At 72.4% G+C, this 13515-nt stretch overlaps 2 protein-coding genes across 2 annotated transcripts; one reads left to right on the plus strand and one right to left on the minus strand.

Moving 5' to 3' along the window:
• Window positions 1-406: 406 nt before the first annotated feature.
• AURANDRAFT_8007 (hypothetical protein) lies at window positions 407-814 on the minus strand (the record flags this gene model as incomplete). Its single annotated transcript, XM_009033890.1, has 1 exon — window positions 407-814. A coding segment is annotated over one exon (408 nt), but the record flags the coding sequence as incomplete, so codon positions are not given.
• A 3871-nt stretch (window positions 815-4685) lies between these two features.
• AURANDRAFT_60588 (hypothetical protein) lies at window positions 4686-11960 on the plus strand (the record flags this gene model as incomplete). The annotated part of the gene is made up of 6 exons (XM_009034039.1): window positions 4686-6277; window positions 6384-7241; window positions 7349-8141; window positions 8586-8684; window positions 9015-9206; window positions 10974-11960. 6 exons carry the CDS (start codon window positions 4686-4688, stop codon window positions 11958-11960), a joined length of 4521 nt encoding a protein of 1506 aa, XP_009032287.1.
• Window positions 11961-13515: the final 1555 nt, after the last annotated feature.

Below are 13515 nucleotides of genomic sequence, written 5' to 3' on the forward strand. Positions count from 1 at the left end.
TGCGCGGCGTCGCGGGCCTCGTGGAGCTCGCGGCCTCGACGCGCGGGCCGTTCCTGCCGCTCATCTGCGCGGCGACGGTCTGCAACTCCTTCGCCGGCGTCGTCGACTCGTGCACGCGGTCGTCGCTCATGACCCACTTCGCGCGATCCGGCAACTTTAGCGACTGCTCGGCGAAGGAGGGCAACCAGGACCGGGCCGTGAAGCTCGTGGGCATCGCCGTCGCGGCGCAGTTCCTCGCGACCGTCGGCGGCAGCGCGAAGGCCGCGTGGGCGGCCTACGGCCTCCTCACGCTGCTCCACCTCCTCTTCAACGCGCTCGCCATGCGCGCGCTCCAGCTCGACGACGCGACGAAGCGCGACTAGCGCAGTTATCGCGACGCCTTCGTCGTCTCCGCGTTGACGTCGAGGCCCTCCGCGTAGAGCCAGACGCCCTCGCGGCGCCTGAAGACGCTGCGCTCGAAGAGCGTCACGGCCTTGGCGCCGTAGCCCCGCTGCTTCGCGGGCTGGATGTCTGCCTCGAAGGTGATCTCGTGCTCGTCGTCGCCCTTGCACTCCTGGCACTTGACCCGCAGCGCCGTGAACCGCGACGCCTCGAGGCCCTTGGACATCTTCGCGACGCGCTCCGCGCGCGTGCCGGACCCGTAGTCCTTGTGGTCCGGGTGCGTCGTGTCCACGAGGAACTCGGGGAGCATGAGCGAGAACGCCGCGTACCGCGACCGCAGCAGCGACTCGGGGTCGGGCACGGTCGTGTGGTCCGCGTGGTATTGCGCGCAGCAGGTCGCGTAGGGCAACCCGCTGTGGCAGGGGCAGAGCTCGGGCGGCGGCTTCGGTTTCGGTTTCGCGTCCTTCTTCTTTTTTTTGGGCTGCCTGTTAGTAGCGGCGCCGAAGCCCGCGTCGCGGCGCAGGACGCAGCGCGGCTGCGGCTTTGCGACGAAGCCTTGCGCGACGTTGAAGACGAGGAGCAAGACGACTGCGGTGCGCGAGGAGATGACCATTGCGCCTGCGTGTGCCGCGTAGCGGCGCGGCGGCGTCCAGCCGAGGCTGTGATCACGTGACTTCAGGACGACGTCGAGCGCGCGCGACGACGACGGCGGCGGCGAGGCAACCTTGCGACGACGGCGGGGCGGCGGCTTCAAGCCTTCAACTACGCTCAAGCAAAAACTCGCAAAAATTGTGGTAATTTTGGTGCGCGCACGGCGGAGACCGAGGCGTCGCGTTGAATAACGCGCGTGCGGCCCCGGCGGCGAGGCGTCGCGTTGAATAACGCGCGTGCGGCCCCTCACTTTTAGAGAGGGCGCGCGCCAGGACGGCACTCGCCCCCCTCGGTGATCTCAAGAAGTCTGATGGACCTCGATTGGACGACGGTTACTCACTTTAACCAGACCGCATCAAACGCGACAGGGGCACCACATCAGGCGTCGTGGTGGGTCGCCATCGGTCTCGGCGCTTCCTTCGTCGCAGCGGTCGTAATCATCGTCGGCTGCGCGATCCGACACCACGGCGACTACGTCGAGCGCCGCGAGTTTCGGCGCGATCTGCGCCAGGGCCTCGAGATGGTCGGCTCGCCGCTGCGGAACGTCGAGCTCGAGCGCCTCGCGGGCGACGAGGAGGACCGCATCGTCGACGCCGCGCTCGACGAGCAGAGCCACGAGGTGCCCCTCGTCGACGACCCGGCGAGCCCGTCGCTGCCGCGGAAGCGGTCGCAGACGCCGCTCGAGAAGGTCGTCGAAAACGTCACCGGGAAGCTCACGCACCTCTAGGGACGGGTAAAAAGTTCAGCAGGCGCATAGGGCGCAGGATGAGACCTGGGTTTCAAACACAGCGAATCTCAGCCCAACTCACCAGGGTTGCCTACCCGGGCGAAAAAAAAAAAACAAGATTAAAGTTCCGTGTTGACGATGCGGGGCGCGGGCGTGCCGCCGAGCGGGGCGCCGGGCGCGGGCCGCTCGCGGGCCGCGGCGCCCGCGCGGCCGCAGCCGAAGAGCGCGGCGACGTGCGGGTCGCGGAGCGCGGGCCGGAGCGCGGGCGCGAGGAGCCGCGCGCAGAGCTCGTCCTTGATGAAGCCCTCGGCGTCGTCGCCGCACTGTAGCCCGGGCGCGTGGTGCTCCCGGAGGTGGTCGCAGAGCTCGCGGCCCGGCTCCGCGACGAGGCTGTCGCGGCGGCTCGCGGACGTCACGCGGCGGAGCACGCGCGGCGCGGGGCACACGAAGTCCCAGCCGAGCACGGCGGTCGGGTTCGCCGGGTCGTAGCGGTAGCCGTTGGCCCGCTGCCACTTGGCGAGCTCCGAGGGGCCGTCCGCGGCCTCGAAGGAGCCCGACGCCCACGGCGGCCGCGGCCGGCCCGGCGCGAGGTAGCAGGGCCAGGACCGGCGGAAGCCCGACGCGGGCTGGCCGTCGCCGACGGCCGCGGCGAAGGCCGTGAAGTGGCGCTTGCAGTCGTGGCCCGCGGAGCCCACGGCGTCCCGCCGCCAGCAGCCGTCGAGCGTCGCCCGGAAGCACGCGAGGAAGCGGCCCGGCACGGCCCAGGCCAGGTCGCCCGCGCCCGGCGCCGCCTCGAGCGTGTCCGTGAGCAGGTAGTCCGTCGGCGCGTCGCCGAAGGCGCCCGGCGGCGCCGCGATCGGCGCCACGGGCGCGACGTCGAAGCGCGTGACGATGACCGACCGGTACTGCTCCGTCGGCCCGAGCGCCGCGAGCGCCGCGTCGAGGCCCGCCTTCGCCGGGTAGGCCTGCGTGAGCGTCTCGGGCGTGCGGGGCAGAGGCTCGGCCCAGGCGACGTGGGCCGCGCCGCCGTACATGGCCACGAGGTCGTCCCACCAGCGCCGCGCCGTCTTCTCGGAAACGCCCGGCGCGCCGAAGCAGCCGTAGCTCGCCAAAAAAATCTTCACGTCGACGCCCCGGTCCGTCAGCGGTGTGACGATCGTGTCCATGACGGCCGCGGCCGTGGCCCGCTGCAGCTCGAGGGAGTGGGGCGCGCAGACGAGGCCCCGCCGGAGCTCCGCCGTCGCCACGCCGACGTCCTCCAGGACCTCGACGTCGTAGGTCGCCCCCCGGAAGGCCTCGCCGCGCACGACCAGGGCCACGACGTCGTCGTGGCCCGTGTCGAAGGTCGCCTCGAAGGAGCACTCCTCCGGCGGCTCCGGCGGTGGCGACGGCGGTGGCTTCGCGCCGCGCGCGACCTCGCGCTGGAACTGCGCGACCTTCGCCTGGGCCTCGAGCGACCGCGCGCTGCCCCGCTGCGACTCGAGGGGCGGCCGCGTCGCGCCGACGCGGTTCTCCTCCGGCGCGTCCGGGGCGAAGACGTCGTTGTCCGCGAACTCGACCACAAAGTCCGCGAGGAGGCGCCCGTCCGTTCCGCTCCGCGCGCGGAACGTCGCGCCGACCAGGGTGTCGACCTCGACGGCCGCGGCCTCGGCGTCGAGCGTCGTCACGAGGGCCTCCTTGCCGCCGGCGAGGAAGGTGATCATGACCGGCGCGCCCGCGGCCTCCGCGGACTCGGCGCGCGTGTCGAGCGAGAAGACCGCGACCGCGGGATCGCCGGGCCTCACGCGGCTCTCGGCGCGCTTCTCCTTGAGCCGCTTCGCCTTCTCCTCGTCGCGGATCGCGCCCATCAACGCGTCGATGTCGCCGCCCTCGGCGACCTCGTCGAGCTTCGCGTTGCCGGACCCGCCCCGGCCCGCCGTCCCGCCCACGCCGCCCATCATCCCGCCGAGACCGCCCATGCCGCCGCCGCCCATCATCCCGCCGAAACCGCCCATGCCGCCGCCCATCATGGCGCCGAGGCCGCCCATGGCGCCCTGCTGCTCCTGGGCCTCCTTGAGCTTCTGGCGGATGAGCTCCGGCGTCACCTCGACCTTCTCTTTTTTCCCGCGCTTCGCGGGCGCGGCCGCGGCGCCGGCCCGGTTCTGCTCGCGCTTCTTCGCCTCGTCGCCGCGGATCTGGGCCATCATCGCCTTCATCTCCGGGTCGCTCGCCGCCTGGGCCTTGAGCATGTTCGCGAGGCCGCCGTCCGCGTCGTCGCCCGGCGAAGGCGCGGCGGGCGCTTCCTTGGCCTTGGCCTCGTCGCCGCGGATCTGCGCCATCATGGCCGCCATGTCCGGGTCCGCCGGCGCGGACCCGCTCGCCGCCTGGCGCTTGAGCGCCGCGTCGACGAGCGGGTTCGCCGCGGGCGCGGCCGGCGCGGCGGCGCCGCCGCCGCCCTGGCTCAGGAGGCCCTTGCCCTTGAGGGCCTGGATGACGGCCTCGGCGCGCGCGCGGCCCGGCGGCAGCGTGCGGCCCGCCTCGTCGGCGACGCGCTGCGCCTCGGCCTGGTCCATCATGCTGCCCATGCCGCCGCCGCCCATGAGGCCCGCCAGCGGGTTGCCGCCGCCGGGCAAGCCGCCGGGAGGCAGCCCCTGCTCGACGTCCGCGCCGGCGAACTGCGGGAACTGCTTCTTGAAGTTCGCCATGGCGTCGTCGGCGCACGCCGCCGCGGCGAGCGCCGCCAGGACGCGGAGCGTCCTCGCCATCTCGCTGCCCAGCTGTACAATGCGAAGTGTTTCTCTGCCAGTCGGATGGTGCAGGGCACCTTTGACATCCTGAAACAGACGCCTGGGACGATGAAGGCGTCGACTCTCATCGCGCTCATGGTGCCCGTCGTGGCTTTGTGGATCTCGGCCGTCGTCGCCTTCGCGCGGAGCCTCGAGGCGTGATGATGAAGGTCGTCGACCGGGGCTTCGCCGAGGGCCGCGTGACGCCGCGCCTCGGCGGGGGGCTGCCCCCGGCGGGCGAGGGGGCGTCGCCGCGCCTCGCCCTGAAGGACTGGAGGCGGCGGGCGGCGAGGGTGAACAAGGAGACGGCGGCCCTCGAGGAGGCCGTCGCCGCCGTCGACGACAGGGAGATCGGCGCGGGCGACGACGCGGTGCTCCGAGCTTTATCCGTCTTGTCGCTGAGCGCGACGGCGCAGCGGGCCGTCTGGGTCGAGGCGCTGCCCGAGCTGCTCGCCCTCGACGGCGACGACGCGCTGGCGACCGTCGAGGGCCTGCCGACGCCGCGGCCGCCCGAGGGCCGCCTCGGCGCGGACGTCGCGGCGGGCTACGCGGCGCTCGTCGAGGCCGCGGAGGCCTTCGGGTCGGCCTGCCCCGCGGCCCTGGAGCGGCGCGGCCGCGTGACGAGCGAGCTCAAGAGACAGCGCGACGCGCTCGCCGCCGACGTCCTCGAGAAGCGCCTGGAGCTGCAGGACGTCAAGGCGTCCATCGAGCTCCGGAAGCTCAACGTCGCCAAGCAGCAGACGGCGCTGGCGACCATGTACCGCGAGCGCACGGCCGTCTTCGACGTCAAGCTGCTGAGCGAGGCGCTGGCGCGCCAGAAGCACCGGGGGCGCCTGAGCCACGCGCCGACGGAGCGCGGCGGCGCGGCGGGCTCGCGGCGGGACCGCGAGGCCGACGGCGTCATGCGGTCGCCGGGCGTCGCGGCGCGGGGCCTACCGAGCGGGGGCGACGCCGGGGCGGACCTGCTGGAGGAGGTGCAGCGCGCGGAGCAGCGCGCGCGGTGGCGGAGCCTGCGCCTGAGCCCGTGGACGGCGATCACGCTCAACAACTTCTTCGCGGGCCACTGCTACCGCTGGGCGCGCTGGTCCCTGGACCGGCGCCACGACGCCGTCACGGTGATCCAGGCGCTCTACCGGCGCCAGGGGGCCGTGCTCGTCGTGCTCCTCGCGCGCGCCGTCGCGGAGGCGCGGCGGCTCCGGCGCGAGGCCGCGGCGACCTTCGTCCAGCGCCACGCGCGCGGCGCCCTCGGGCGGGCCCACATGGGCCGCATCCGCGAGGAGCTGCGCGACTACGAGCGGAAGCGCGTCACGCTCCAGTCGTTCGCGCGCCTCGTGCCCGCGCGGCGCCTCGGCCTCCGCTGCGTCAACGGCGACCGGCGCACGGCGGCGAACATCGCCGGCGCGGGGCTCAAGGAGGTCCACGGCGCGCTGCTCGCCGTGGAGAAGGCGCTGGGCTACGGCAGGGACGACCCGCTCTGGCTCGCGCGCGAGGGCATCGCGCGCGCGCGGCTCTTCGCGGAGCTCGAGCCCGACGGCGTCGTCGAGCCGGGGCCCGCGCGCCTGGGGCAGGCGGACCACGGCGACGCCCACGGCGACCACGCGCCCCTCGGCGCGCACCCGTCCGTCGCGCGCCTCGTGTCCACGGCCGTCGCCGCGCTCGCGGACCGCTTCGAGGCCGCGAAGAAGGCCACGCGCGCCCTCTCCGACACGACGGCGGGCACGCTCCTGGCGCCCCAGCAGGCCGTCGTGCTGAAGTAGCCGCTTCTTTTTTTTTTGGTCGGAATGTTGAAGGCAAATTTACCTTGGTTGCGCTATCGCATATGAGCTGTCAACTCGGACTGCGCAGCAATTGTATTGCAGGCAGTCGGTGCGAGTGATGGCGGGATCGCTCCTCCTCCTCGTCGCCGCGGCGCGCGCGCTGACGTTCGAGGGCGTGAAGAACGCTAGGCGCCTCGCCGGCGCCGCCGCAAACTTGCCCGTGTGGCGCACGGCGACCCTGGACAACGCCACGGCCGCCGACGTCGCCGCGCTGCGGGACGTCGCGCGCGTCATCGACCTGCGCAACGACGACGAGGTCGCCAAGGGCGCGAAGGCGCGCTCCGAGGCCGCGCGCGAGTATTACGACGCCGCGCCCGTCTCGAACGCGCCCTTCCTCGGCGACATCGACGCCTTCTGGGGCGGCGTGAGCGCCAACGCGCCGCCGCTGCCGCTCTGGCCGCGCGTGAGCATGCTCTGGTCCGCGCGGCCGCTCAACGCGGCGCTGTCGAGGGCGCTCGAGGACGGCGGCAACGCCGCGCTCTACGTCGCGATCCTCGACTCGGCGCCGACGACGGTGGGCCGCGCGTTCGAGGAGGTCGTCGCCTGCGTCGACGCGGGCGACACGGTGCTCTTCCACTGCCAGAAGGGCAAGGACCGCACGGGCATCCTCGCCGCGTTGCTGGAGGAGGCCTGCGGCGTGGCGCGAGCGGACACGGTCGCGTCCTACGGCCTGTCGGGCGCGCTGCTCGGCGGCGACGACGCGCTGCCCGCGGCGACGGGCAAGCGCAAGGACCCGGACGACCCGGAGGTCGACTGGTCCCGGTTCCGCGGGTCGCCGCCGGACGCGATCGCGGACACGCTGAGCTGGCTCGACGCGAGGCACGGCGGCGCGGCGAAGTACCTCGTCGACGCGTGCGGCGTCGACGCGGCCTCGCTGGCGACGCTCCGCGCGAAGGCCGGGTAAGGTTCGGAGGTCTGGAGCGTGCCGGGGAAACTGCAACATCGGAGATTTTTGCAGTCAAGTTGCCGCATGGAAAACGCCGAAGCTCACGAGCCATCTCGTCCAGTCGAAGCATAAAGATGGTCAAGCTCGACGCGGCGCAGGTCAAGACCAAGGAGGTCCTGGGCTGGACGGGCCTGCACCTGTTCCACTACAAGGACAGCACCTGCAGCCGCAAGGTGCGCACGGTGCTCGCGCTCAAGCGGCTGGACTACACGGGGCACCACATCGAGCTCAGTACGCGCGAGAACATCAGCGAGTACTACCTGGGCATCAACCCGCGGGGCCTCGTGCCCTGCCTCGTGCACGACGGCGCCGTGATCATTGAGTCGAACGACATCGTCGACTACATCGAGGCGGCGTTCCCCGAGCCGCGCCTCGTCGACGCCGCGGCGGGTGCGGCGGGCGAGGCCGAGGACAAGCTGCACCTGGCCATGCGGGCCCTGACGTTCAGCATGAAGATCCCGCCGGGCGCCGCCGCGTGGACGGACGCGCAGGCGCGCAAGTTCGCGACGCACGGCGAATCGGTCGAGGGCGGCGGCCAGGACCACAAGGCGCAGTTCGACTTCTGGCAGCGGTACACGGAGAACGGCGGCGTGCCGGAGGTGCTCGTCGACGACGGCGTCGTCGCCGCGCGCTTCGCGTTCGACGCGTTGGAGAAGACGCTCGGCGAGGGCGGCGGCGACTTCATGCCGCCCGTGTCCGCGGCGCCGACGCTGACGGACGTCATCTGGTTCCCGACGGTGCGCCGCATCAAGCACTGCGGCTACGACCTGTCGCGCCACCCGCGGCTCGAGGCGTGGGAGCGCGCGTGCCTCCGGTGCCCGGCGTTTGCCGCCGAGGCCGAGCCCGCGGACCTCGTCATGGCGCCCGCGCTCCAGGCCTACCTCTACCTGTCCGGCCGCGACTTCGAGGCCCGCGCGAGGCGGCTCCTGGGCTAGTTAGTGCGAGAACATGGGGTCGAAGAAGCTCGGCCGGGCCGCGGACGCCCGCTCCGTCGCGGGCCGCGCGGCGTCGACGTCGAACACCATGTTCTCCGCCGCCGCGTCGCGCTCGCGCGCCGCGCGCTTCGCCGCGAGCATCTGGAAGCCAAACTCGAGGCCGTAGACCTCGTCGTCGTCGGCGCCGCGGACGACGACGTCCCGCGTCTCGTAGCCGGCGTGCGCGCCCGGCACCGCGACGGTGACGACGAGCAGGAGCGGCGCGTCGTCGACGCGTCTCACCGTTAACACCTGGTCCGGGTCGACGCGCCGCGCCTCGATCATGCGCCACGTGTCGTCGGTCTCGTGCCAGTTCTCCGGCAGGTCGTCGCGCGCGCGGTCCTCGAGGACTTTAGCGTGCCGCGCCAGAGCGCGGCCGAGGCGCGCGAGTTCCGCGTCCGCGTCCGCCGCGGCGTCGCGCAGGTCCTCGGGCGCGCCGTCGCCGAGCGCGTCCAACACGCTGGCGTGCTTCCGGAGGACCTTGCCCAGCCGCGCGGCGTTGTGCCCCGCGACGGCGGATCGCGCGTCGACGAGCGTCGCCGCGGCCGCGAGGAGCGCGTCGACGCGCGGCGACGGCGACCCCAGGCGCTGGACGTCGCGCACGAGCCAGCGGAGCTTGCGCAGCGACGCCGCGTCGACGTCCTCGCAGTGCGACGCGATCGTCGGCGCCGCGCCGGCGTCGAACGGCTTCAGCTCGACGCCGCCGCGCGCCATGGCCGCCGCGAGCGCCGCGGAGAAGACGCGGTGCGTGAGGTCCGCCTCGCAGCACCGCGCCTCGGCGTCGACGGCGGCGACGAGGCGCCCCGCGGCGCGGAGGCGCGCCGCGGCGTCGACCGCGTCCGCGAGCGGCCCCGCGCGCTCCGCGACGGTCTCGCCGCCGCGGTCCGGCCGCTCGCCGAGGAGCGCCTCGCGCAGCCGCAGGGCGACGGCCGCGCTCGCTTCGAGGTGCGTCGTCGCGTCGCCCCGGCAGCCCAGGTGCGCCGCCGCGTTGATCGCGCGCCGCAGCGCGTCCGCGTCCTCTCGGCGCGCGGCGAGGCTCCCGGGCGCGCCCGCGAGGGGCTCGACCGCGGCGAGCGCCGCGGAGAGGGCCGACGCCGCCGCCCGGTCGTAGAGCTCGTCGCGGAACTCCGCGACCTCGCCGAGCGCGTTCGACAGCCAGAGCGCGCGCGCGACGGCCGTCGCCGGCGAGGGAAACCGGCGCCCGTACTCGCCGCTCGCCGTCTTGTCCGTCGGCGTGTGCTCGAGGGGCGCGCCGCGCTCCGCCGCGCGCCACAGGTCGCCCAACGCGAGCGCGACGGAGTCGTCGTCCGCGCTCGCCTCGACGGCGCCGAGCACGTTCGACAGCGCGACGAGGCCCTCGTCCCAGCCCTCGTCGACGAGGCGCTGGCCCTCCGCGCAGCGCCGCGGCGCGCGGCCCAGGGCCGCCTCCGCGGGCGTCACCAGCGGGAACCGCGCCGTGCCGTGCGCGAGCGACGCCCGGAGCCGGCGCTTCGGCTTCTCGGATTTCCGCGCGAGCTCCGCGGCCTCCTCCTTCGTCGTGAGGCCGCGCGCGGCCGCGCACAAACTCCGCAAAAAGTCCTCGACGTCGTCGTCGGCGCCGCGGTCCTTTCGCCAGTACCCGAACGTGCCCCCGTGGCCCCGCGAGTCGACGCGCCAGTAGACGGGCGCCGCGGTCCGCGCGAGCGCGTCGTCGCCGCAGTCCGAAAAGTCGGGCAGCGTCGAAGCCGCGAGCGCGCCGACCTCGCGGTCGCCCCAGCGCCGCGCCTTGGCGCACTTGCGGAGCCTCAGGAGCAGGGCCGCCGCGCAGTGCATGGCCGCCGACGTGGCCGGCGGCGCCGCGTGGCCGCTGAGGGCCGGCGCGTTGAGCGCGTCGTCGAGCGCGTCGACCTCGCACTTGGACGCGTCGTACGTCCCCTTGGCCGTGCTTCCGCCGGGCCCGCCGCGGCCCATGGCCGCGCGGAGCGCGCGGATCGCCGCCTCGTGCTCGACGTGGCGCCGCGCGAGCTCGAGCTCGTCGATGCTCAGGTCCGCGGGGTGGTCCTCGGCGCGCTCCGCGGCGCGGAAGACCGCGGGCACGAGCGCCCAGGCGCCGTCCATGGCCCGCAGGCGCACCTAGGAATGTGGTGTTCGGGCGTTGTTGCTTTTTTGAAGACGCGGGCCGCGCGCGTCGCGCGCGACCGTCGCCGTGGCCAGGAGCTGCCGCGACTTCGGGTCGTGGCACTGGAGCTCCTCGGCCTCGCGCACGGCCTTCTGGAGGTCGACGACGTCGAGCTTCTCGACGTCGACGGCCCCGGGCCGCCCGGAGAGCTGGCCGGCGCCCAGCGCTGCCGTGAGGCGCGAGCACGCCGACTCGTAGCTCTCGTTGATCGCGGCGGTGACCGCGAGCTCCTTCTCGCAGAGCTTGAGGACGTCGTTCTCAAAGTCCTCGTCGGACTCGTCCTCGGAGGGCGGGAGCGTCTCGTCGTCGGCGTCGTCGTAGATGCCGTCCTCGCCGAGCAGCACCCCCGGGTCCTCGGTGCCGTCGTCCAGCTCGTCCATCTCGTCCATGGGTTCACGTTTAATTAGCGCGCGCTTCAACAAGATTTATTACACGCGACGTTCATGATGGAACACTACTGATCGACGTTCGTGATGGAACACTGATCGGCGCCGGCCATGCCCACGTTCCTGCGGTCGCCGCTGCGGTCGCCGCTGCGGCGGACGCCGACGAAGGAGAAGCGCGCCGCGCCGGAGCCGGCGGTCGACGCGGCCGCGGAGCTCGAGGCGCGCGCCGAGGCGCGGGCGCGCGCCCTGATCGACGACGGCTGGCCCGAGGAGCGCCATCCCACGCCGACGTCGGCCAACGACTGGTCGAAGCTCCTCCGCGAGGCGACCAAGTCCTCCGGCGTCGTCAAGGAGGTCGAGGTCGAATTCGCGGGCGACGCGCGGGGCCTCGACATCTGCGTCGTCGAGGACTTTCACGGCCGCCAGCTGCTCGTCGTCGACCGCGTCTGGCCCGCGAGCGACGCGCGGCACGCCGTCAAACCCACGGACGTGCTGAGCCACGTCGGCGGCCTGTCCATCTTCCGCATCCTCGAGAGCCGCGGCTGGGCGCTCCCCGACGATTTCGCGGCGCTCCGGTCCTACATCCGCGCGGCGCCGCGGCCCCTCGCCATGACCTTCCAGGGCCTGCTGGGGCGGGAGATCACGGCGCTGAGGCACGCGCGGCAGCACGAGCTCGCGCGGCGCGCGCTCGTCGCCTGCCGGCGGCGCGCGCGGAAGCGGCTCAACACGCGCCGCGCGGAAAGGGACCGCGCGGCGAGCCGCGGCCTCAAGCGGACCATCGCCGCGCGGCTCCTGGCCCACGGCATCCGCGACGAGGCGGCGCTCGCGGACGCCGTCGACCACGAGAAGAAGCTCGTCGCACGCGTCGCGCGCGTGCTCGCGCAAGCGGAGGGCGCGACGCGCGGCCGCCTCGACGCGCAGCGGCGCGCGCTCGCGGACGCCCGGAAGCGGCTGGCCGAGGTCCGCGAGGCCGTCGCGCGCGCCGAGGCGGCCCTCGACGACGACCACTTCGAGCACGCGACCGCGCGGCGCCGCCCGCCCGCGCCGCGCGACGCGGCGCCCCCGCGGCTCGCGGACGACGACGACCTCTACCCGGACGAGCCCGTCGTGCGCCGGCGGTCGTCGACGGACTTCCCCTTTTACGAGGAGCTGTAAGGTCTAGGCCGCTTCGGTCTTCGCGCGCTTCCTCGCGCCCGAGCGCGACTTTAAGGGCAGCGCGGCCTTCTCGTTCTCGACGTTCTCGACGTCTAAGGCGTCTTTGATGAGCTCCGCGTCGCGTTCCTCGGCGGATTTCACATGCGTCACTTCGACCTCAGACTTGTCCGTGGTTATCGTCGTCTTCGGAGACTGGCCTGAGAGGCCGCAGCGATTCACGGCGTACACTGAGACGTCAAACGTGGTATCTGGGTCCAGTCCCTTGATTATCAACCGGCCGGCGGAAAGACACGCGTACACGCAATTCCGATGTGAGCTCATCAAATCCCCCTGCCATAGCTCGAGTTGCTTCGTCCGCGCGTCTACAGCGAATCGATTGCCGCAAGCCTCGAAGCAGATGACGGCACCCTTTGATTTGTTCCATAGCGAGTGTGTGTACTCTGGTACCGAGAACGCCACCTTTACAGAACTGTCACCGAGGACCTCCACTTCCGGTGCCCAAGGCGCATGCGGCACGTGATCCGCCGCGCGGTACGTCGTAGCGGGAGACGGTAAACTCTGGCCAAAGGTGTTCAAGGCGACAGCAGTGACAGTGTATGTCATGGCTGGATGCGGGATCTTGATGATCGATTGTCCTCGAGTCTTATTCCGCAATAGAGGCACTTTTTTAGATACGGCGACGTCCCCTGATTCAGTCGTGAACAAGATTTCGACTTCGTTGACACTCCGTGCGAAGTGCAGAAATAGACCGTCGCCTCCTCCTGGTTCTCCGGGTGGACCACGGGTATGGCCGGGCTAACGGGCGCAGCAAAGGCTTTGGGCAGACTCCGCGGCGACTCGGGCCCGAACGCAAACTCGTCCTCTTCGCGGCAGCAGACGGCTGCCGTGTACTTCGTGCCAGCGCGCAGCCCTTTGACTTCGCAGAGGCTCGGCCCAGGACCAGTAACTCGCATCGCACGGCCCACACTGCCCGTCGGTAAAAGCTCGCTGGTTCCTGCGTCTATCATGCGCTTGTCTTCCCCTCCCTCCGAGTTGGCCTCGAAGAGGAAAACCGCGGCGTGAGAGGCTTTCGCTGGCGACTTGAATAAAATCACGACGCGCCCGGAATCCAAGGTCATCGTTGGTGCCTCCATGCTGCGCGCGCGAAGACCAAATCAAATGCGCATCGACCGGGGCTGCGGCTGCGATTTGAACTCCACCATGAGGGAAGCGTCATCTTCAACAATCGATGTGCCGTGCAGAAAACACAAGAAAATACTAATAAACAGACCCGCCTCCCGCTTCACTTCTTCGTCCCGAAGATGGCGGAGCCGTCTTGGATGGCGCGCGCGCGGTCGTCGGACATGCCCGCCGCGAACTCCGCGTTCGCGCGAGGCTCCGCGGGCACGAACTCGGGGTTGCGGTGGCGCTTCGCCGGGGAGCCGCCGACGGGCGGCGACCGCGGGATCAGGCCCGCGGGCGGCGGCGGGCGCGGCGACGCCGGGTCCGACTCCGCGGCGTCGCGCGCCGGCACCGTGAGGTCCGACAGGCGGTCGTAGAGGTCCGCGAGGTGCTC

The sequence above is a fragment of the Aureococcus anophagefferens genome (genome assembly GCF_000186865.1).
Source record: "Aureococcus anophagefferens unplaced genomic scaffold AURANscaffold_1, whole genome shotgun sequence".
Taxonomy (NCBI): domain Eukaryota; class Pelagophyceae; order Pelagomonadales; family Pelagomonadaceae; genus Aureococcus; species Aureococcus anophagefferens.